Source organism: Arachis ipaensis, chromosome B8 (genome assembly GCF_059453495.1).
Source record: "Arachis ipaensis isolate K30076 ecotype BB chromosome B8, ASM5945349v1, whole genome shotgun sequence".
In the NCBI taxonomy this organism is placed as follows: domain Eukaryota; kingdom Viridiplantae; phylum Streptophyta; class Magnoliopsida; order Fabales; family Fabaceae; genus Arachis; species Arachis ipaensis.
The window spans coordinates 141,636,216-141,658,840 of record NC_142443.1 but is presented as its reverse complement, the minus strand read 5'-3'; the positions used below and the strand labels follow the sequence as shown (position 1 = coordinate 141,658,840).

The 22,625-nt window shown below is 33.3% G+C and overlaps 4 protein-coding genes across 13 annotated transcripts; 3 read left to right on the top strand and 1 right to left on the bottom strand.

Moving 5' to 3' along the window:
• Positions 1–71: 71 nt before the first annotated feature.
• LOC107612058 (proteasome subunit beta type-5) lies at positions 72–2,819 on the top strand. The gene is made up of 7 exons (XM_088496871.1): positions 72–337; positions 507–642; positions 787–893; positions 1,681–1,815; positions 1,894–1,997; positions 2,082–2,182; positions 2,452–2,819. Exons 1-7 carry the CDS (start codon positions 224–226, stop codon positions 2,577–2,579), a joined length of 825 nt encoding a protein of 274 aa, XP_088352997.1. The 5' UTR covers positions 72–223; the 3' UTR covers positions 2,580–2,819.
• Positions 2,820–5,740: 2,921 nt separating this feature from the next.
• LOC107612059 (uncharacterized) lies at positions 5,741–6,541 on the top strand. Its single transcript, XM_016313897.3, has one exon. The coding sequence runs from the start codon at positions 5,943–5,945 to the stop codon at positions 6,363–6,365; it is 423 nt and encodes a 140-aa protein (XP_016169383.1). The 5' UTR covers positions 5,741–5,942; the 3' UTR covers positions 6,366–6,541.
• Positions 6,542–8,799: 2,258 nt separating this feature from the next.
• On the bottom strand, positions 8,800–18,619 carry LOC107612056 (uncharacterized). Of its 10 annotated transcripts, none has more exons than XM_088496463.1 (29): positions 18,226–18,529; positions 17,878–18,070; positions 17,643–17,764; positions 17,411–17,527; positions 16,941–17,087; positions 16,758–16,848; positions 16,483–16,631; positions 16,244–16,398; positions 15,774–15,895; positions 15,459–15,550; positions 15,086–15,329; positions 14,927–14,984; positions 14,134–14,282; positions 13,939–14,009; positions 13,675–13,845; positions 12,744–12,815; positions 12,490–12,591; positions 12,305–12,394; positions 12,106–12,181; positions 11,931–12,024; positions 11,721–11,790; positions 11,323–11,502; positions 10,647–10,769; positions 10,474–10,557; positions 10,204–10,388; positions 9,901–10,039; positions 9,759–9,818; positions 9,537–9,641; positions 8,800–9,451 (listed from the first exon to the last, which is right to left on the bottom strand). In XM_088496463.1, exons 1-29 carry the CDS (start codon positions 18,322–18,324, stop codon positions 9,338–9,340), a joined length of 3,474 nt encoding a protein of 1,157 aa, XP_088352589.1. In that variant the 5' UTR covers positions 18,325–18,529; the 3' UTR covers positions 8,800–9,337. The 10 variants fall into 10 exon arrangements, with proteins under 10 accessions (XP_088352589.1, XP_016169379.1, XP_088352590.1 ...); XM_016313893.3 differs by having other exon boundaries at positions 14,921–14,984; positions 16,498–16,631; XM_088496464.1 differs by having other exon boundaries at positions 16,498–16,631.
• Positions 18,620–20,675: 2,056 nt separating this feature from the next.
• LOC107611794 (F-box/kelch-repeat protein At3g23880-like) lies at positions 20,676–22,084 on the top strand. Its single transcript, XM_088495934.1, has one exon. The coding sequence runs from the start codon at positions 20,676–20,678 to the stop codon at positions 21,987–21,989; it is 1,314 nt and encodes a 437-aa protein (XP_088352060.1). The 3' UTR covers positions 21,990–22,084.
• Positions 22,085–22,625: the final 541 nt, after the last annotated feature.

Below are 22,625 nucleotides of genomic sequence, written 5' to 3'. Positions count from 1 at the left end.
AACAGTTCCTTTTTCACTGAATCGCCCGTTCTTCTTTTCTCATTGCTTCAACCTCAACGATACCTCACACACTCAGATCCCACTTCACTTGAATCAGTGCGCCAATTTCATCATCCATTTCTATTTTCAATTTTACATCGATTTTTTCTTCTTTAATTATTATTTTTAATGCTAATTAACCGTTTGGATTTTATGGTAATTTTTAAGTCTAAAATCTGAAATCATGAAACTCGATACTTCTGGTCTCGAATCGTTCTCTACACTCACTGCACCCGGAGACGACGTCGTTGGAGAGTTCTCTGCCCCGCCGTCATTCCAGCTTCCTAATTCCAATGATGTGAGTGATTTTTCAACTTCTCAATTTTTCGAGTCTGAAAAAAAAATTGTTTTAGTTTTTTATTTTTTAATTTATAAGTAGTAAATAAAGGAAATTAGGGTATTGTTCTATAGAGCAGGTTGAAACCTTGGTTTAATACGAAATTTTGTGTTTGTATTTGTGGTTTTAGTTCGATGGCTTTGTGAAAGAAGCTATTCAGATGGTGAAGCCTGCAAAGGGTACTACAACGCTTGCTTTTATATTTAAGGACGGTGTCATTGTAGCTGCTGATTCTAGAGCTAGCATGGGAGGATATATATATGTGAGTTGATTTTATGTTTATTTTGTCAAATTTGAAAATTGTTGCTTCTAATTGATTAATGTTGTTTAGGGTTTAATCTACTTGTTTAGTTTGTCTTTGAATTATTATTACTCTTCAATTACTACTGATGAGTAATGGAAATTTCCAGCTTCACAGTCTGTAAAGAAGATTATTGAAATTAATCCATATATGCTTGGAACAATGGCCGGAGGTGCCGCTGATTGCCAATTTTGGCACAGAAATCTTGGGATAAAGGTAATTTTTGAAGTCCTTTTATCTTGAATTGTTGCTTTTTGTAGTGCTGTTATGGTTCTCCTACTGAGCTTCCTCCTGTGCCCTACTCTTCTCTCCAACTGCTAGTGATTCCTTGGTTATATTTTGCTGTGATCATTGTTGTTGGAGTTCTAATTGCAAGTTGTGATGCTTTGCCTCAACTTCTATTCTAATTTATCATGCATGCACATTAGTTGAAGTGATAACTACTCATGACCCGTTTGTTTGAATATGGATATTTTTGTTATATGTGTTACCATCCTTAGCCTTATATTAGCGAAATCACATTAGTTTGGATGCCTTCAGTAGTATTCCTAAACCGTTTAGACTATTCTCTAGCTTTCTCTATTACTCTAATGCTAGGATTATTGTTGGGATTTGTTGAGAATGGATATATTTTTTAATATAATGGTTTCATGTTTTTATGAGTCCCATTCTGCTGCTTTTCTTATTTTCAACATACATCTTTTTTTAATATAATGGCCTTCCATTGTGGTTATTATACTCAATTTCTCATTTGATGCTTATTATTTTGTTATAAGCTGCCTTGAGAAGTTTGACTTAGTTGACCTTCACATATACCTCATTCTATATGGATTTTAGATCCTTGAGTTCAGTCCACTTAGGAAATACAAGAACTAAATGGTTCTACCTGTACGAAGTAAAACAAGACAAATATCTAGCTTTTGCTTAACAATGTAGGATTTCTTTACTTCTACAAATATGGGGATGCAAATCGTTTGTCTAATCTGGTCCATATCATGTGTAGTGTCGGTTGCACGAGTTGGCAAATAAAAGGAGGATATCAGTAACCGGAGCCTCAAAGCTACTTGCAAATATTTTATACTCTTATCGTGGAATGGGTTTATCAGTCGGTACCATGATTGCTGGATGGGATGAAACAGTAATTCACATGTCCAACTACCATATGGCTTTTGCTCAGCTAGTGCTGTTGCAATTTCTAATGGATGATCTCTTTTAGGGTCCTAGTCTATATTATGTTGATAGTGAAGGAGGAAGATTGAAAGGCACTAGATTCTCTGTTGGATCTGGTTCACCATATGCTTATGGTGTATTGGACAATGGGTGAGCAAGTCTTTTCATTTAACTTCTACATGGTATAACAATGCCTTTCACCAATATTCATCAACAGTTCCCTTCTCATCCTAGGTACCGATATGACCTGTCAGTTGAGGAAGCTGTTGAACTAGGTCGACGAGCAATATATCATGCAACATTCCGTGATGGAGCTAGTGGTGGAGTTGTTAGCGGTAATTTTTCTCTCTCCTGAGTTGATTGACTCCACACTCGAGAGCTACTTCTACATATGAAACTATCTGGAAACACACTCACAAAACACCTAAACTCCCATTGATTTTACTCTGTCAACTTAAAGAAAATTGTTAAAATGAAATCATAGAAAATATACTCTCTTTTTTTTTCCAAACCACTAAATCTTCATGGTCAGCATTTTGCAGCAGCTATTTCAGTCCCAGTTTATAGCTATAAATCACTAACTTGGGGATTTATGTGATTTCAGTTTACCATGTGGGACCAGAAGGATGGAAGAAATGGACTGGTGATGATGTTGGGGACCTACATTACCAATACTACCCTGTTGTCCCAAGCACTGTGGAACAAGAAATGGTTGAGGCAACAGGAGCTTAATAAAAGAAGTAACTCATGGATATGTTTCTTAGTTTCTTCTCTGCCTTCATATTCTCAATCAACTGTGAGACTAATTATTTTATTTTTGAAATATGGCATTCGTTTGATGTGTACAATTGCTGTCCCTTTATGATGTGTTTAGACTTGAGATTAAGGAAAATTTAGCATCGAAAAGTAAGGATTAAGCCACTTGTTTCGAAGTTGGTAAATATGAAAGCACATCAGACAAAAATGTTGCCATCTTGTGAATTATGGTTTTCATTGCCATTCCTGACATTCATACCAGATAATATTGAATGTGGTGGTTTATCTTAGTCATATTGATAATTAATCGACCAAGTAAAATCCATCACATTTGGTGATGAGTTTTTGTTCTTGTTAGCTAATAGTGTAAGCCTGCTTATCACTAGAGTAAAGAATTGTCACTCCCATAATATATGCAGATCCAATTTCTATATTTTCCACATTTTCTCTTTTAAACGTAATATATATTTTAACAATTCTTAATATACAATGAGTATGTTTATATATAGATGTTTAACAAGTGGAAAGTTGAATCAAAATTTTTCTCTTTTAAACAAATACTTGTTACCAAATTAGTAATTCAATTTCCTAATAACAAATAATATTTGATAGTGTGAAATATAGAAGTATTAAGTAGTGTTTAAGTGAGAATAATTTTTTTTTTTGGAGTCACATTGAGAGGATCGAGTGCAGAAGTTTAGTGTGGATACTGGATAGAGTTTAAATCAGAGTTTAAACTTGCGAATTAGATTAGAGTAAAACTATAACCTACTCTAATTCGTGGCCATCTAGTAGAGTAGTGTAATAGAGTAGAGAGTTCTAGGTCAATCATTATCCTTCTTAAAAGGAAATTTCTTGCCGCTGTGTTTTCATAGTTGTTTCTTAGTGAACACATGGAAAACAAAAAGAATTGAGTTGCTTAGTCAAGGCATAATTAGTACTACGTGGTTACACATACGGAATGGGTTGTTTTGACGCATAGACACCTTCGTTATAATCATCAATTAAACACATAATATAGTAAGCACAAATGCTTTATCAGGGTTTGAATGAGTGGGTGACCATAATTTATGTGTTAATATAAACATAGTCAAAAGTCAAAGGATATTTTTAAGAAAAGCTCTTTTTAGAAAATCCTTGTGAATCCTATTAGTATTAAGAAACATGGCCCTTAACAATTGGTCCCCCCCCCCCCCTCCTCCCTTTTTTATTTGGTGTCGACTTTTAAAATTATAATTTTTTAATGAGACATTAAGTTTTCTTTCACTTTAATTTGGAATCCCTAACAATATACTTATATACATATATATAAAAACATTTTATTTAATCTATTTTTTACTCTTGGTGCAAGGGAGGTGTCCTCAGTGTAGCCTTTTCCAACTCTTTCCTTTCTTATTTTCTTGGCGGACCTCATTGTCTTTTTTTCCAAAATCTGTTTAGGTGGTTCGTGGCTCCTCGAATGTCTTCCTCAGACGAACCCGCCCTAATCGGTTGCTTGGACATTGGTCAAGATTGAAGAAGCAAAGATGTATGGAAAGATTTTATTTTCTATTTCCTCTGATAGTTTCTATTGAAACTAAAGAGTGAATAATTATAATGACTGTTAATATCTTGATCTTGAATTCATTTAATTACTTAGCATGTTTAGTGTGACAACACCACTTCTGAAGCATATACAAATTTATTTTTGGTTTTTTTCATACAAATTGTAAATAGTCTCTCATATCAAAAGAAAACAAAATTTTGTTAATAATATTATTATTTTATTAAGAACTACAGGTAAATTCTAATTTTATTTTTATTCATCACAATTGTTGGTAATCATGATATTATTATTTTATTTTTCTTTCAAATTATATTTTCTCAAACTAAATACAGTAATTTTATTTTAAAAACCAACAAAATCAAATTGATAATATATAGTTGCTTTAAGATGAAACCACGCTTAAATCTCTACTCCATACTTAATAAATCAATAATAATCATCATGCTAATCAAATTCAAACTAAACACTTCTTTTTATTGAAAAGCTAAAATTGAAGTTGTGCAAGTAAACCACGTATAGAATCTCAAAGTTCGTGAAGAAGAATAACTATTTTTTACTTTAAAAAAAAAAAAGAAAATACTCTGTTAATTTTTTATGAATTACCTTGCACTATGAAGGAACCCATCTATGCTAACTCCAGTTGTACTAACATGCTAGCAACCATTAAACATAAATTAATAAAAAGAACTGAAACATACACCTAACAATCAGTAACATAAACTAAAAGTACACCTAAGAGTACCCAATAATGTTAAAAAAAATCTAAATAATCTAAATTTATCTTATTTAATATTTATTTATAAATTTAATTTTAATATATTATCAGTGTAAAATAATTTTATACGTATGTTTAATTATATAATATTACATCAATAAAAATAATTATTTTTTACATTAATAACATAAATAATCATCCAAAAGAATGAATATAATTATACTTTACACTGTCAATATATCAAAATTAAATTTTTTATTTATTGTAGAATACATTAAATAAAAATAAAAAATAATATATTTTAATATTTTTTATTATTAAATATTCCTGATTAATCAAATGAATAAAAATAATATGTACACACTATTAGAAGGCTAATGTGACAATGATGGGAGAATATAATATAACACAGTGATATTATCATAATATAATACGGTCAATTTAAACAAAAATCGTGGTACGGCACACACTATAACACGTGTTGAATTTTCACTGGGCCGTGCATCAAAACGTTTCCGCCACGTAACCCCCAGGAAGCGGTTGACCGTTACTCATGGTTTTTGCGCGTTATACATATATCCTAAGATTCTAAAATTTATCTTCAATTTCCATTTCTCCACATTTTCTAATTTACTATTAATATAAGTTGGTCCCATTATGACATAAATTATTGTGACACCAACATATGTCGTGGCCTCATCTATCGCTTGGAACATTCGTAGCAACTTGTTAATAATAAGTAGATTTTTATTTATATCTTATGATATTTATATCAAAAAATATTTTTTTTTTCCTAAACACATCCTCAACGCGGTACTTACTATATTCTTATCTTTTACCGACTTCATAATAATAATCTATAAAAGGCTCTGGTTGCCAAACAAAATGTTTCACACACTTAGCCAAAGATCACACTAGATAGTACAATTTCTCATTTCAACAAAAATTTGATCACTTTGTTGTTGAGCACCATAAAGAGTGTTGAATTTGATCATTACAAAGTGCTTTTTTTTTTTTTTTTTGTTAAGAGATCTCAGTTCGAGGAGCAGATACGATTTTGTATTCTGTGTTTTGAAACATGGGAAGGGACATGAAATATGAGCGTGTTCTTAGATATTTCGACGAAGACGGCGACGGGAAGGTTTCGCCGTCGGAGCTAAAGCAGAGGGTAAGCAAGATGGGAGGAGAGATATTGCTGAAGGAGGTTGAAATGGTGATTGAGGAGTTGGATTCGGATGGCGACGGATTGCTGAGTTTGGAGGATTTTGTTGCTTTGATGGAAGGTGGTGGAGAAGAAGAGAAGATCAAGGACTTGAAGAAAGCATTTGAGATGTATGATACTGAAGGGTGTGGATTCATAACACCTAAGAGCTTGAGGAAGATGTTCAAGAAAATGGGTGAGAAAAAGTCCATTGATGAATGCAAGGTTATGATTAATCAGTTTGATTTGAATGGAGATGGTGTGCTTAGCTTTGAAGAATTCAGAATAATGATGCAGTGATGAATGATTTTTTTTTTTCTTCTGTATATTGATTCTGAATTGATTCCATTGATTTTTTTTGTACATAATGTAACTCCTGTCTTGCTTTCTCATAAAAAATAATGTTGAAAAGTTTTTATGTCAAGTGTTTCATGTATATTTGAGAGAGTATATACAATCATTTTGTTAAGGCTAAAGATGTAACGTTTTTGGTTATGCTATTTCCTCCAAGTTTTAAGTTCACTCTAAGTCATCCCATTCTTTTTTTTTTAATAATTAGTGATATTTTTCATGGGGTTATGAGTTGTGAATTATTGTCAGAGGGTGTTGTCATGTAAGCAGTTTTTCTTAGTTTTTCTATAAAATTCTGCTTCAAAATTTCTATAATTTTAGTATAAAGTGATTTACACAATGATCTAATCATATTCGTTTTTTTGGATGACCATTCAAGCAAATAATGTAATGTTATGTAGATGCACTAGAAATTTGAAAATTTTGCACAATTTATTAATTCTATCAACTTATTGATTGTATATTAGTTACTTACTTTGTATCTGAGACTGCTGTCATGCTTTTTTGTCTTAATTTTGCTGAGTTTATGACGCAGCATTGAGATGTTTTTTAAATTCGAATAACGACCTTACGCCTTCGAAAAGACTCATAGATTAGATCCGATGTCTAGTGGCGTTTAAAACTGCTCTTCTTCAAGGTCTAGAAAGGGTAATTCTTCTTCAGCAATAGTAGTTAAAAGAATTAACTGCTGAATAATTGCTGCTAGAATTTCCTTCAAATTGGTGATTATTTGAATTTTATATTTCATTCAAAGGTTAATGCAGAAGTTTTGGTAAGACTCACATCTCTTACTCTTAGTTTAGTAATTACTTCCATTGCAAGTTTTGTCAAGTATTAGGTCTTAAATGCACTTTGATAATTTGTGCCTACATGTTAACTAGCAACCATGCTAGGTGTACACTAAAATCAGTCATTAATATAAAATACACGATAAAAAATAAAATATATATTAAAAATGAGTTAAACAATACATGTAATTATACATAATACATGATTGGCTGATTTTCCATGGCATAAATTTATTATTAGTGGATATAATTTGAATTGGATATTCAATAGTTTTAATTTTCAACTATACTAGCACGAAAATAATCCTTTTTCAAATTAACCCTTTTTTACTTCTTTATTTATTAAAGCTTAATGTATTGAGACAAAATATGTATAAATATATCAATTTTTTAATGAGTTAAAAAATGAAAACAGTCCATAATTCGAGTGTAAATACTAAAAAAAAATAATTAAAAGTTCTAACATATTTTTCTAATATTTAGATTAAAAAATATTTTGAATATTTTATCTAATATTTATTTAAATATTAGACAAATAATGAATTGAAGAAGATGAATTGAAATTCTCATTATTACTCAATTTTAAATTAATAAATTTATGACCTTTTTACAACAAAGATATTTTCTACTCAGTGAGCATGAGTCACAATTCATAATTGTGGTTGTGAACAGCTTTGATAAGTAAGTAAATAACCATTTTGACACTTAAAAGATTTTGATTTTGACATCCCAATATTTGTTTATTTTATTCCTTATGACAAAATGACCTAATTGTTAACTTATCATCCCGGACAATCCCCAATACAAATATCAATATATTTAAAGAAAAGGATAAAGTATATTTTTTTGTTTGTGAAGTTTAGCAAAAATTTTAAAAATACTATTAAGTTTTATTTTATTTTAATTTTATCCCAAAAGTTTTCGATTTATATCAAATATATCTCTGACAGCTAATTTTTTAAAAAATTTAGAACTAATTCAACAACAATTTCATAAAAACAACCTTCAACACAAACAAAACAAGCACAATTTTCATATATTTTTGTTGAATTAATCTTAAATTTTTTAAAAATTTAACTATTGGAAGTATATTTGATACAAATAAAATTGGACAAAATTAAAACAAAATAAAACATATAAGTATTTTTAAAACTTTTGCTAAACTTTAAAGACAAAAAATATATTTTACCCTAAAATAAAAAAAATTATCAGTTCAAATATCATCAACATATTTAACGAGAATTAACAGTCCAAATATCTCTAGTGAGAAAACTTACAATCCCCCAACACTAAATTTGTTATATAGAAGAGTATGAAACGGAAAAACTAGTGTCTTTACTACTTAGCTGCGTAGAAGTGGAACATTATGAAACTTTCACCAATATATTCAATGAATTAATAATAAAAATAAAATAAAAATCCCACTTCTTTATATTTCAAACAAAGCATTGATTAGCAAAATTCATTAAAAGAAAAATTGTCCAATCCATTCCATAGCATATTATTACAAATGCAGAGCTTATACAACTAAAAATTCCAAGGCCATAAAGTGCAATCAATAATGCTGAAAGAATTGTATCATGGCACATGTCGAATTTAAGAAATCTTTCAAATAAGTAGCAGACTTATGGAATCAAAAAGACATAGCTGTGTCATGCATATGATGGTATATACAAAAAAATATAAAATAGAAAATAGTCACCTTGTGTCCATGATCTAAAATCATTATTGTTGACATTAGGACTTAGGAGTGTGACAACTACTCTTATAATAAGGGTCATAATCATATATGACTCTCTTTATCTTTCTCCTCTAATACTGCAATTAAAAAAAAATAATAAGAAATCAACATGATCTTCTTCTGTGCTGGTGGCAAAGTGGTTGAGGAACAAAACAAAAAGCAACAGAGCCTGGCCAAAATTCTCCACTTTCTTTCAAAACCCACCATAATCCCATCATCCATAACAAATCAAATTACTTAGAAATCTATATTTCATTTTACAAAGGAAATGGGGCTCAGCACCAACTCCTGCTAGCCTCAGCAGACCAGAGCAACGACAAGTGAATACGCAGGCTTCAAAGGGGCATCAAGGAGGGTCGCCGGTGGGGAACATTTGTACAATGGAGAAACTCTCACATGAAGTAACTAAGTGCTTTCTTTACTCTTGAACCACCTTCACCGTATAGATCATTCCATTGCGAAAGCTCAGTCATATTTATGGATTCAGAGGACACACTCGCACATACCTGCCACAATATGATATATAAAGTTAATTTTGTTTTGTTTTAGTGACGAAAGCAAGAAAAGGGGCTTGATTGCTGTTTGATATACCTGTTGATGAGCATGTTTAAAGTCTTCCATGTTTAGTGACCTGATATCGGAACTTCCACTTAATGCTGGAGCAGGTCTACCCTCTGCCAGAGCAGCAGCATGCTCCTGTCATGAATGAATCACAAATATTAAATCAAAGTAACATCGATTCTGGTAACTTCATAGCCAACAACAATGACTAATCACTAGCATACTGCTAGAAACTGTTCGGAAGGGTTTTACCTTTTTCTCCTTTTCTAATATCTCTTTAATCGGACGGTGCGCAGCAGTTACACACAAATTCTGCAATGCAAGAGCAAGCATGAAGGCACCACAGTTATTAACAGCAGTGTCACCAATAAAAGCAAAAAACAATGACCCTAACCTTAAGATCACTTCCGGAATACCCCTCGGTCATATTTGCGATTGCATCAAAATCAATATCGGAAGACAAGTCCTCTTTTGCCAATATAACTTTCAATATCTTTGCTCTATTAGGAGCATCTGGCAAATTTACCATTAATCTGCACAAAACCAGAGATGACAAAAGTTTTAACATCTCTAAAAGCCCTCCTAACCACCCAAATACTCATAAATAAAGACTATAAAAACAATAATAATAAAGAAAAGGGAATAGAAGAAAAAGGAGAAAAAAGGAAATTCAAGTGCAGTTGAACATGGCATTCACCTTCGTGGCAGCCTCCTTATGACAGCCTCATCAAGGTCAAAAGGCCTATTAGTGGCTGCAAGCACAAGAACTCGCTCGGTATCCTTTGTACGTAAGCCATCCCAGTTCACCATAAATTCATTTTTCATTTTTCGCATGGCCTCATGCTCCCCAGGATTTTCCCTTCGGCCCAACATGCTATCAACCTATGCACAAAACCATATCGGATCACCTTTTTTCCCCAACTAATAAATCAGTAAAAAATAGCATCATTTTATGAAGGAGCCTTACCTCATCAACAAATATAACACTAGGTGCAATTTTACTTGCCAGGGAGAAAACAGCTTTTACATATTTCTCACCCTCACCAAACCACTGAAGAAATTAAGGGGAATACCACTAGTTAACATGCAAAACGAATTGATAAAGGAGAGATTAAAATACTCTCATTAAGCAAATATAACCTTGGATGTGATGCTTGACATGGAAATGTTGATGAAGTTTGCACCAGCTTCAGTAGCAACTGCCTTTGCAAGCATTGTCTTACCTGTTCCAGGGGGCCCAAATAATAAGATGCCCTTGCACGGCTGCACAAAAAGGTCATTCGAGGCAAGTAATCAGAACAGTTTCCAATTTCATATGGGAAAATATCACCAACTTTAATATTAATTTTTTCACAAAAATAAAGGTACATTTCAATATTACTAGAAGAAAAACTCCAAAAATATCCTAAAACAACTTCTCCAAAGTTGCTTTTAGTTTCATGATACTCCCTCCATCCCAAAATTGAATCCAGATAGAGTTTTGAAGGTACCAAGTTTTCCAAAGCAACCGATAATTTGGGAAGAAGGGAGTAAATTCTAACACAAACAAGCTACATTCTTGCCAAAATTAAGAAATCACAAGAATCAAGTCAGCAAATTCTACACGCCACCCCCTTCTCTCCTCTTTTCCTCTCTTCTTTGAGGGTAGGAAAAGGAGAAGGGCATTAAAGGCGTCATACATCAACCAATCAGCAATTCAACCGAAGAAAAAGCAAGAAATAATAGGACCAATGATAACTCTAACTTCGAACAGACATCTATAGCAAAAATACAAGTTAAGCAACAGAATGCATTTGAATATGTAAGTTAGGTAAACCTTGGTTAATTGCCCCTTGCAAAAGAGCTCAGGCCTTTGTAAAGGAAGCATCACTAACTCCTTCAGCGTATCCTTGACATTTTCAAGAGCTCCAATATCATCAAAAGTAACACCAATGTCACTAGGTGGAATAACATCGGCTAAAAGCCTCTTTTCAAACTCGTTTTCTGTTACAATGTCCTGAAATCAGACAACAGAAGAAGGGGGATGATTCAGAATCAAGTGTTCATAAATTGCAAGATTCTAAATTAGACTGCGTACATTACACTCTTTGGGATAAAAGTTACGGCAGGATGCTTGTATACCGGGCTGCCTTTTTTTCTAAATAAAGTGATGCTTGTATACCAGCACAGGAAGATTAAAGTACAATTTAAGTAGCAAAACTTGATAACAATCACCTTAAGAGACTTCTTTAGGCTCTTTGACTCATTTTGGATAGACTGTAAGATCCCAATACCATACTGGATGCTGGTAAAATAACATAATAATTAATAAATACAAGTTAACAACTATGAAGGTTAGAATCTTAAAATTGAGTATACATCATATAACATGTAGCAAGCACTAAATTACATCTCACAAGATAGAACAAGCAAGCACTAAATTACCTCTCACAAGATAGAACAAGCTTTGCATCAGGATCAGCTTCAGAATTCTGCATGAGGTGATGGCTCAAAGCCCAACCAACTATCTTTTCTGCATCTGCAGTATAGCAAACATCATGTAATTGGGGAGAGATTTAAACAAGAAATCTTTAAGTGACGTAGCAGTGGCAGAACATACTTTCATTTGTAAGTGTCTGATCCTTAATGCACACGGTCTCAAGTCCTTCACACTCCATCCCACAACGGCTCAAAACCTACAAATAAAATTAGACAAATCAGTTGATAATTTCATAATAAAATATTTACATCACTACACAGTACAACATGGTTAAATGTGTAGTTTAAATTAATATTACAATCACATACAGGATACTTACAGAGCGCAATTGATGCAAATTTCCTTTGATTTTGAGAGTCTCAACGTCTCGATCAAGTTGCTGCTTCCAAGATGCTAAAAGTGCCTCATCCTACAAAAAACATAACATGGATATATTATAAGGAAAAACACAAAACAAATAAAGAAACCAAAAATACAATAATATAGCCAATCCACTGCATATACCTGTGGCATATGAATTGTAACTTTATTTGGGAAAAGCTTAGTCAAAGTTTTGTTTGGTTTAGGTACTTCTTTGCCTCTGTCATGTAATCTTCCAAAACTATCCTGAAATGAGTTCATAGACATAACCTTAACAAATCTGAGAAGACCAAAGAAAAATTGTGGGTTGCAAATAAGATATCCACGACATTAGCATATGTAAGCAATTCTGGCCCCTTCTCCAAAAGAAGAATGAACTAGGATTTGGTGATTCTTACAGGGAAAGCCAAGTCAAGTAGCGCAGTCTGATTGCTCCCAAACTTTGTAAAAAGCAAACCTCCAGGATGTGACTGCAATGACAAACATTCATAAAAAAATTCATTTAGATCAGGGAATTTGCAGGATTGAATAGATAGGATAACCCAAATCTCCATCCGTTATACACAACTATCTTGGTTTCTCAGTTCATAAAACAAAACCAGAATATAAAGATCATAACCACTAATACAAATTTAATTGGACAGCAAGAAAAGGAAATTCGAAGAAATAATACTAGGATATCCATTTTGCATCCTATTTCTGCCATTATACACAAACTTTTCTTAGCTCCTCGTGTTATTTTTTTATATTTTGGTAGAAAAATTGTACTATAAGAAAAGCAAGTGCACAAAGGAAGATAAGTTATCCTCAGAAAGATACAAAGATATCCAAGAAAAAGAGATCAACCAGATAACCAATAACAACGTAGGAATGCCGGTCCCTTTGAATATCAGTTATAGAAACACCCTTAAACAGCCATTAGCTTAGCACGAAAGGGATGCCAAGTAGGTAATTCTATCCATAAGAAAATCGTTTGTGGGAAAGGAATCAGACAAAAGAAACCTAGAATTCTTTTCAAACCAAATATACCGAAGCACTGCAAAAACCGAACATTACCATGAAATACATAAAGCTCCTATCCAGTTTCTAAAATGAAACCAGGTAAATAAAAAAGCACCTACTTTTGGACTCCTAATAAAGTCATCCTTTGAACAAAGAACCTAAACCAAGTAATGGTTTGTAAATAAAAATTGAAAACAGATTATCTTGACAAGGGCTGTTATAACCTTTTTACCTGCAATGTGTGTACATATTAGAAGTTTCTAATGTCTCAATGTGCATTTCATTTCACCATTAGAAAATGGTCAGTGTCAACAAATCATTTCTTACCTTCTCCTTTCGGCTGTCAGTGTGCGTGTGTGCACCTATTACGACCACGTTGTCAGGAAGCTTTTCAAGCTTACTTTTAAAGTAATATGGATCCCCGTTAACTACTATAGACTTCTCTGCGTCTTTCATGAACAAAATGAAAGGCGTACTTCTGCTCTCACTATTCACAACCTGAAACAAAGATTACAAGTTCTTATTTAAGACCAAAGCAATATATATGAGAAGAAATTCTTGTGTACAACCAAGAGTGGAGTAAATGGCAACCTCAAACAATGTATTAATAAGTAATTTGTCCAGTTCTTCAACAATAGTGTTTTCCAAACGAAGATCACTTGCTGGAAAAAAGAAAATACCACCTCAAAATCCACAACCAAGATAAAGATAAAAAGTAGAATGTAGTATATTTTGGAAATAATAATAATAATAGTAGCAGTAGTAATAGAAAAGGCAGCTTGTTACCGTTGCAGAAAAATCCTTGACCAGCCTCACAGGCACCTCCAAGATCAACTCCATCAGTTATGGGTTTATCAAATCTTACACCAATTTTTGACAAGGGATTATCATCAAAAAGTAAGACAACCTTCCCCCGACTTCCATTAGATGGCCCCCTATAGGTAGGTGCAATTGGCAAGAAAACTTATAAGTACAAGAAAAAACACTAGCACTTAGTTGGGTATGAGTGAAATGGAGGAAATATCCATGGAAGAAATGAAAATTTGAGGTGGAAGTTGCATTACTTTGTCTAGATCTGGATTCCATAGAAGAAATGTTAATTTTGAGTTAATAAAAAATTTCAAAATCTTAATTTCCTTGCCATTCATCTATACAACTACCCAAACAGATATAAAAGAAACCACTTATGCACGGGTGATGCCTAACAGCCTAAGGTACCATGGGTCACCTTAACACACATCCAGGCCTTCAAAAGAATGGCAAATTTACCTGATTTCTAATTATTACTACAGCACAATGGCAATCAATCATAAATTTTGTATTACTTTTAATTAAAATGAAACCATTACATGTTGGATTGCAATAACCATGGTGCATATGAACTTTCAATTTGGGTGAAAGAGGTACTATCTTATCCATTACACATCTATATCATATATAAGAAGTAGGACTGGCATAGGTGGTGCCAATTGATGAGAAAACTCAAGTTATTCTGATAAAGGGAAAAGGATACAACTGTAAGCTGTACAAAGAAACCAGTTTAAAACAGTGTAATTGTAGTTGTAGTGCAAACCTGTACCTTGAAGATGTCTGATAAAGGCTACCAGAAGATGAAAAGCTATATTTTACCCGATCCCCTGCAGGATTGTAATGGAAAACATCAAACTTTTTATGATAAATTTAAGGCTTAAGGCCCTTTTTAGATAGGAAAGATTAGGGGAAAAAGGAGAGCACGTACCCAGCTTAAATGTACCACTCTTAGAGGCTCCGGAGGTAGAAGGTGCGCTATCAATTTCCATCTTAGGTTGAGACTCAATGCCAAATGTAGGTGCATTTGAGGAGCTAGGCGTATCAGGTTCACTAGTTGATGGATCCATACTACGAGCCCCATCTGTAGCTGTAGGACTTTGTTTAGTGCAGATGCATGATTTCTCAGCATTGGATCCCTCTTTGAGCAACTCAGCTTCCTTGGAAGATAAACCCTATGAATGCACAAGCAGCAAAGATTTATTATCAGAATTTACACCAGAAACGCTACAATGGCAATCTGCAAGGGAGGTATGATTGGAATAATCCCAACATAGACTCGGCAAAGAGGACTTTTTTCTTACACCCAGAAGTAAATGGCTATCAAATATAAGCAATTTAGCTCCAAAATATTTTGCAAGTGCTTTTGCCAACATTTCCTGATATATTTCTGATCCTGCAAACAAAAGAAATTGGCAATTTAAGGAAATAGAGAGTTAAAAGTTAAATAAGGCGTCTATATAATATCAATCGCTTTGTGATAATAATAATATTGCTTAACTTTTTAGAGAAGGTAAAGAGATAAATAAGGAATTGATCACGCTGCTCCACTTCACCCAAAGACACAAAAAAAAAAGAAAAGGATGACAACGGATATTATCAATGGAACATCCACAAACCTGCAGGTCCTGAGAGCAGAACTCGGGGGTTTATGGTTGTAAAATCTGTTGTGTACTTTACATGTTCCTTATTTTTCAGGTGTATAAAGCAAGCTGCAACCAAGACATTTTTTGTATTCTCACTGCAAAAAGAGGTAAGCATGATCAGAAATGCAGTTAAAGAATCAATAATCCTTTATAAGAAAAAGATAAGATTATAAAGATGAGTTCAGGTGAAAGGCAGGGAAGACTCAAATCATAACGCCCGGGTGACAAGCAGTATTGATTTTGTTTTCGAAAATCACAAATCTATCAAATAGTAAAATCTTCAAAACAAAATGCCTAGTTTTATGCCAATGACAAGTCCTAGCAACGGACATCGTGTGTGGAAACGGCAACCAAGTGAAAGAATGAAGCCAGCAAAAAATGACATTGACCATCCTTGGTATCAAATTCAAAAGTAGAGTCTTCTACATTACAAGAGAACTAACCTCAAATAATATGGGAAGTTGTCAAAGGACACATCTAGGTTTTTCCCGTCCAGTATTGCAGCATGAAGATCTTCTTTAAAAACTGCACAGCGCACAGATGTACCCGAAGATGATGCAGCTTGTGTATCCCTCGCTCCGTTTCTTTCTTCCAACACCTGTTTACAGATACTTTTGCTCAATTTCAGTTTACAACTAGATCCAGCAAGGACCCGGAAGAAAGGCCTTAGGAAATCATTCACCCCAGAGATTTTTACATTGCCTGCCTCTGTGACTGCATCATCTGGATCGCAATCCATAGGAGAATTCTTGTCGCTTGCTCCAGTATCAGTGGCTTTGTCAGTCCCTTCATTTGGAGTTGAGTTGCCTTCCATGCCATCGAGCTCACTCTCTGAAACGTCAGTACCCTGGTGAGGCTTACTGGCAGACTGAGATGGAGACTTCCATCTTGTAAGATCCTGCCTAAAGCTAGACAAAGAAGCCAAAATAGAAGCCCCAGCTACGGCTGAAGGGTCACCTGTTCTCTTTTCAATCTGCAGTAACTTCCCACCACCACTCTGAACTTCTGCACCCTTAACTGCGGTTTCAGGATGCAGTTGCTGAAAAACCTAGGTCAAAATAAATCAAGGAAAATACACAGACACACTGGAAAAGGAAAATATGGGGATGGCATTCAACTAGAATTAACTGAAAAGGATACATAAGCATGATTTCCCAGCAAACCAAAAACCACCTCATCACCCGAGTTAAGCACACAGCTGGTACTCTTCTTGACGAGCGTTCCATTTACTAGCACAGATCCTTTGCTGCCAGTACTTTCAAGCACAGCTACAGCATTCCCCTCACGCTGGTCATTTCCAGAAACAACAGTAACCATACTGCACATACACTTCCTAAGATATTCACCTCAAGCAACTGGAAACCAAGAAAATGGGGGAAACAAAGCAACGCAACCATGCACACGACTACAGATAAGCATTTACTGTGCTTAGAAGTCTCTAAAATAGTAATCGGGCAAAACAATCCACTAGCAAGTTCTGAGGGGTGTGCATGGAGGAACAACCAAAAAAAAAACCAAAAAAAAACCCCGGACATGACATACCTCACACAACCACATCAAATATAAATTCCAAAACCCCATTGAAAATTTACATTGGCCCTAATATGTACCTGGGATTGCTTGATCTTGCACAAAGTTCCACTTGCAGTATGATCCTTCAGCGGGAAGTTGGAATTTCTACTGGAACCAATTGTGAAGTTCGATGTGGAAATAGGAACATTCGGATTCTGAAGCAATAATAACATCACATTCCAATTCCCAAATAAACAAGCTTTATCACTTCAAATAAAAAATGGTCCAAATGCAACTTGAATTAAATACTCAAAATCACAATTGAATTACCTGTGAAGACTGGGATAAGAGCCTGCACCAGGGAACACCCTCAGAGTTGGGATTTTGCTTCTGATAAAACCACGAAGAGAACGAACTCTTTGGTTTATCAGCCACCAAACTTGGCGTAGACCCTAAAAACCAATTAAAAAAAAAAATCAATTTTTTTCTCGACAAGTAACCATTCACTGTCTAATATGAACAAAAACAACGTTGATCCGAAAAACCATAAGTGTGAAGCACGCACCATCGGCGATCGGCGCTGCCACTGGTACGGCTGGCGGGACATCAGCTTTGCCATCGTTGCCGGCGATCTGAGCGTCATTAGCAGTGCCGCATTCTCCGGGATCGGCAGCGGCCTCTGGAGCACGCAATTCCTTGGAATCCTCCGCCGCCGTCACCGGTTTCTCCGACGCACCACCACTACCACCACTGTCACCCTGAAATTAAGGAAATTACCCAAATTAAAAACTTCAAAAACCCTAATCCCATAAAACGACGAACTTCAAGGGGACTTTTAACAAAAGCAAGGGATATACGGCATGCGTTTGGGGAATTGGAATTTAGAAGAAAAAGTGAGGGGAATAAGACGAACCTTTTGGCGTTTAGAAGAAGGAGAAGGAGGTTTGTCGTCGGAAGAAGAAGAAGGTCGTTTTGCGGAGAGAGATCCACTGTTGCGTCTCGTTGAAACCATGCTTCTTATTCCCTTTCTTTTCCTTTGTTTCTTGTCTATTTCCCTTTTCTATTGTTCTTCGTTTTTGTTTTTTGGCTTCTCCAACGATTCAAGCAGAAGAAGAAGATAGAAGGGTGTGAAAAAGAAAATGAGCGACATGAATTATGAAATGCTTTTATGTTTTTTTTTTTTTTTAATATTTGCTATTTATTTATTTTGTCAGATTAATTTGTTGTTTAGTCTTTGCCCTTTTATTTAAAAGAAAAAATAATAATAAAATTAATAATGTTGTGCTTGCTTGGGAACTGGACACAACTCAACATTCGGCACAAGTTAGGTTGCATTTGATTTCACGAGACACTTGAATATTTAAAAAAAAAAATTAAAAATAAAAACTAAAAATTAGTATTTTGTATTTTCGTTTGACAGTATGAATAATTAAATTTTCTTTAGGCTAATGACACTTTTTATTAAAATACTTTAAAGTTTTTTATTCATTAAATACACTATATATTACATATTCAAAATATTTAAAATTTTAAATACAAATTTATTATATTATTATCCTTATCAAGTATCTCAAGAGAAAAAAAATTGTCAGACTAAAAATGTTCTTGTGATAAACTACAATTTAACAGGTTATTCTAATTTTCAAAATTTACTAAAGATGGTTATTTTGATTAGTGATATTGTTATTAGAAATTAAATATAGCAGCCAATGCTACTCAATTGGAATATAAAAAGTGGAGAGGTATAGCAGAGGAGAAAATTATCTCATTTTTAGAGAAAGACAAGTAAGAATTAATAAGTAGTGTTCTTGTAAAAATTCGATAAACTCTTTGTAGATTGTGTTTTCACTAGTAGCACGTTGAAGGCTACAATTTTTTTCATCCATAGACATCTAGAGAAATTAAGGGTTTTGGATAGTAAAAAAACTTGTTTTAATTCGTTTTTAAAGAAAAAGAAAAATAAAATAATTGAAAATATTGACTTTTATTATTTTTTTGGTATTTAAATGAAGTTTACATCTAAAAAAAATATTAATTTAAAATTTAATTCCGCTAAATAAACAACTGAAATTATGAATACCGTGAACAATGTTACATTTTTTGTCCATAGAGGGTGAAAAAAATTCATCCTAAATTACTCTATTAAAAATCGTATTTTCACTTTTGATCCTTTAACAATTGAAAAATGCTATTTGTCCAATAAAATTCAATTTTTTTATCAACTTTTAATATTATTTAATTATTTTTTAATTAAAATATATTTCTATCTTTTAGGATACATATTTATAATTAAGATTAATTTAAATTTTAAAAATTAAAATTTCTCTAACTTTCTACCCACTTTATAGTTAGTTATTATTTTCTTGTTTTACGTTTCTTCTCTCTTTGTAACATAATTTTTTTCTTTCTTCTATTTTATTACAATATTTCAATTTGTATTTACAAAAAAAAAATTCAAAGTCAATGTATTTAAAAAAAATTAAAATCAAAACAAAATTTAAAATAAAAATTTATTCAAAATTTTATAAATAGTTTAAGGTTTATTTTATAATTTTAAAATTAAAATTTTGAATTTTAAATAATTTGATTTTTAGATAAATTTTTAATTATAATATATTAATAATTAAATATATTAAATCTGAAATAGAAATTTAAAATTTAAATTTTAAATTTTAGTTTTATTTAGTTTATATTTTAAATGTGTATTTAATTTTAAAAAAATAATAAATCTATTCATAATTTTTAAATATGTTTATTTTATTTTTTTTAAATTATTATAATAAAAAACTAAGTATTATATTATTTTTAAAAGATACCTAATTGAGTTGTTAACAATTTACCTTCTAACTCTCTTATGGTCGTTCTCTCCCTCGCTAGCCAGCCTCACCGCCGCCATTCCCTCCCTTACCAGCCAGACTCACCGCCATCAAGTTTCTTTCTCGTCAAGCTGTCGATGCTGTGCCGACTTGCCTATAGCCTATCGAAAAAATTATTGTCGCACCCATGGTCCAAGGCATCTTGCCGCGTCCTTACTTACTCAAAGTTTTCCACCAAAATTCGTACGTAGTGTAAATCTCATTAGGATGCTCATTTTAATTTTTAAAATTTTAAAATTTAATTATATATATATTCTTTATTTTAAAATTTTAAAAAGAATTTAAATTTTTTTAATTTTAAATTTTTATTTAAAAGAATAAAATATAATTCCTTATTTTTTGAATGTTTGTTTTTTATAATTTTTTTATTCTATCTATAAAATAAATAAAATTCAAAATTTAGAAAAGTAAATCCTATTGAGAGACGCAAATCCTTATTCACTTAGTCACCAAAAAAAAAAATCCTTATTCTCTTATTACTACGAGAATGAAACACCTTTTATTTTTTGGACAGAGAAGAAAATACCTTGAATACGAAGAAACTCTTCCAGAAGATGTGATTAGAGAAATATTGGCGAGGCTTCCAGTGAGGCTTCTCCTGCAACTGAGGATTGTATGCCGTTCATGGAACTCCCTAATCTGCAGCCCTGAATTCGTCAAGCACCACCTTCAATGCTCAACCCTAACTCCGCCGCCGCCATTACTATGTTGGAAGGAAGCGGGACGGAGGGGCGACATCATGCATTGCTCTTCACAATCTCTTATTCTTTATCGCCAGCATCAGCCAACTACTTTCGAGTCACATCCGGCTGACGGAATAGTCATCGAGGGATCTTGCAACGGATTGCTCTGCTTGTCTCAAGGCTTTCCCTTTGAAACTCTTACTCTTTTCAATCCCGGTACCCGTTCGGTATCCCCATCCGTTCCGTTCGAGTGCTCCCACGAGTGTGGAGACAATGTTTTCTGTGGCTTTGGCTATGATACTCTACATGACCAGTACAAGTTTGTTATGGGTTGTTCTGACTCGTCTCTTATAACTGATTCCAAGGTGAGATCTGGGGCTATAGTTTTCACTTTTGGTGCAAATCCTTTTTGGAAAACTGTTGATCATCCGGTGTTTCCGTATGATTTTGTTTGCACAAGGAATGGAATATTTGTGAGCGGCACTCTGAATTGGATTGCGTATCATCCTACTATAGATTGTTATGAATTGGAGTGGTTCGTTCTTACCTTCGACTTGGAAACGGAGTTGTTTGGTCGATTGTGTCTGCCCATGATTAGTATGCACTCTAACTTCACCTACATGCCTCGCTTGCAAGTCCACAATAACCGTCTTTCTGTTTGTTATCGCACTCGGCATGAGCCAATTATTTGCACTCTCTGGATAATGAAAGAGCATGGAGTTGAAGAGTCTTGGATTAAATTGTTCGAAATCCCATCTGAAACGATCTCGCCATGTTTTAAGGTAGCACCCCTGTATATCTCAGAAGATCATAATATTTTGGCACTAGAAGAATTTGATTCCAAATTTCTTGTGTATAATTTACGTGAAAACCAACTAGTTTCTCAGGTGCCTCACTGGTACCGTTGGATAACTATATTCCTTTGCCATGAGAGCTTGGTCTCACCATCACATTATTCACCTTCAGGCTCCATCCCTGAATTCGCTACGCATCACCGTCAACTCATGCATTGCTCTTCATATCTCCAGAATCATCCAAGTCATCCGGGGATCTTGCAACGGATTATTGCGGTCTTAAAACTAATAATTAATGTGGAGTCCTTTTGGCGAAAGGGATAGTTAGTCTATAAGAATTTAGTTTTTTAGTTTTGTTTCTTGTATTACTTATGGTTGAATTGAAATGTATTCTAGTTCATCTCCCAAGCTTGCTGGAATAATTAAGTAAAGGTGAAAACTCAATTTTATTTAAAGTTAATAATTGAGACTCGTTAGATGAAAATTTAGTCAAATTAATTAAATTATTTAATAGTTCTTAATTATTAACTTCATGTAAAGTTGACTACACCTAAATTTTTACTTTAAATAAATATATTGCAATATTCATTCATTTTATGGTAATTAAATAAATAAGTTATTTATTTAGATTTTAGACTGATAAGCATGGGAGATCAAGGGTGTGTTTGACAACCACGTTGGAGAAGATAGAAGTGCGTTTAAGTTCATTGAACGTTGTTCTTTGATGTTTGGCAACTTTTATTTTCTGAACGCAAAAGTGGTGATTTTGCATCCAAAAAACCCGTTCACTTGAAGCAACAAATTATAAATTATAACTTCTGCGTTCACTCAACTTATGTTTAGGTTTGTTGTTGGTCATTGTTGGTTTTCTCCATAATTTTTTTTATCACTTTTAATATTTTTTTCATATTTTAATTTTTTTATTGTAATTTTATTATAATATAAATTATTAATTTTATT

Bases quoted from the DNA above. Each gene is read 5' to 3' on its own strand.
- LOC107612059 (XM_016313897.3), top strand. From the start codon at position 5,943: ATGGGAAGGGACATGAAATATGAGCGTGTTCTTAGATATTTCGACGAA.
- LOC107612058 (XM_088496871.1), top strand. From the start codon at position 224: ATGAAACTCGATACTTCTGGTCTCGAATCGTTCTCTACACTCACTGCA. The intron at 338-506 runs GTGAGTGATTTT...TTGTGGTTTTAG, and splicing joins AGCTTCCTAATTCCAATGAT to TTCGATGGCTTTGTGAAAGA. The intron at 1,998-2,081 runs GTGAGCAAGTCT...TTCTCATCCTAG, and splicing joins TATGGTGTATTGGACAATGG to GTACCGATATGACCTGTCAG.
- LOC107611794 (XM_088495934.1), top strand. From the start codon at position 20,676: ATGAAACACCTTTTATTTTTTGGACAGAGAAGAAAATACCTTGAATAC.
- LOC107612056 (XM_088496459.1), bottom strand. From the start codon at position 18,324: ATGGTTTCAACGAGACGCAACAGTGGATCTCTCTCCGCAAAACGACCT. The intron at 18,071-18,225 runs GTTCGTCTTATT...CCTTAATTTCAG, and splicing joins CTTCTTCTAAACGCCAAAAG to GGTGACAGTGGTGGTAGTGG. The intron at 17,765-17,877 runs GTGCGTGCTTCA...ATTGGTTTTTAG, and splicing joins GGCAGCGCCGATCGCCGATG to GGTCTACGCCAAGTTTGGTG.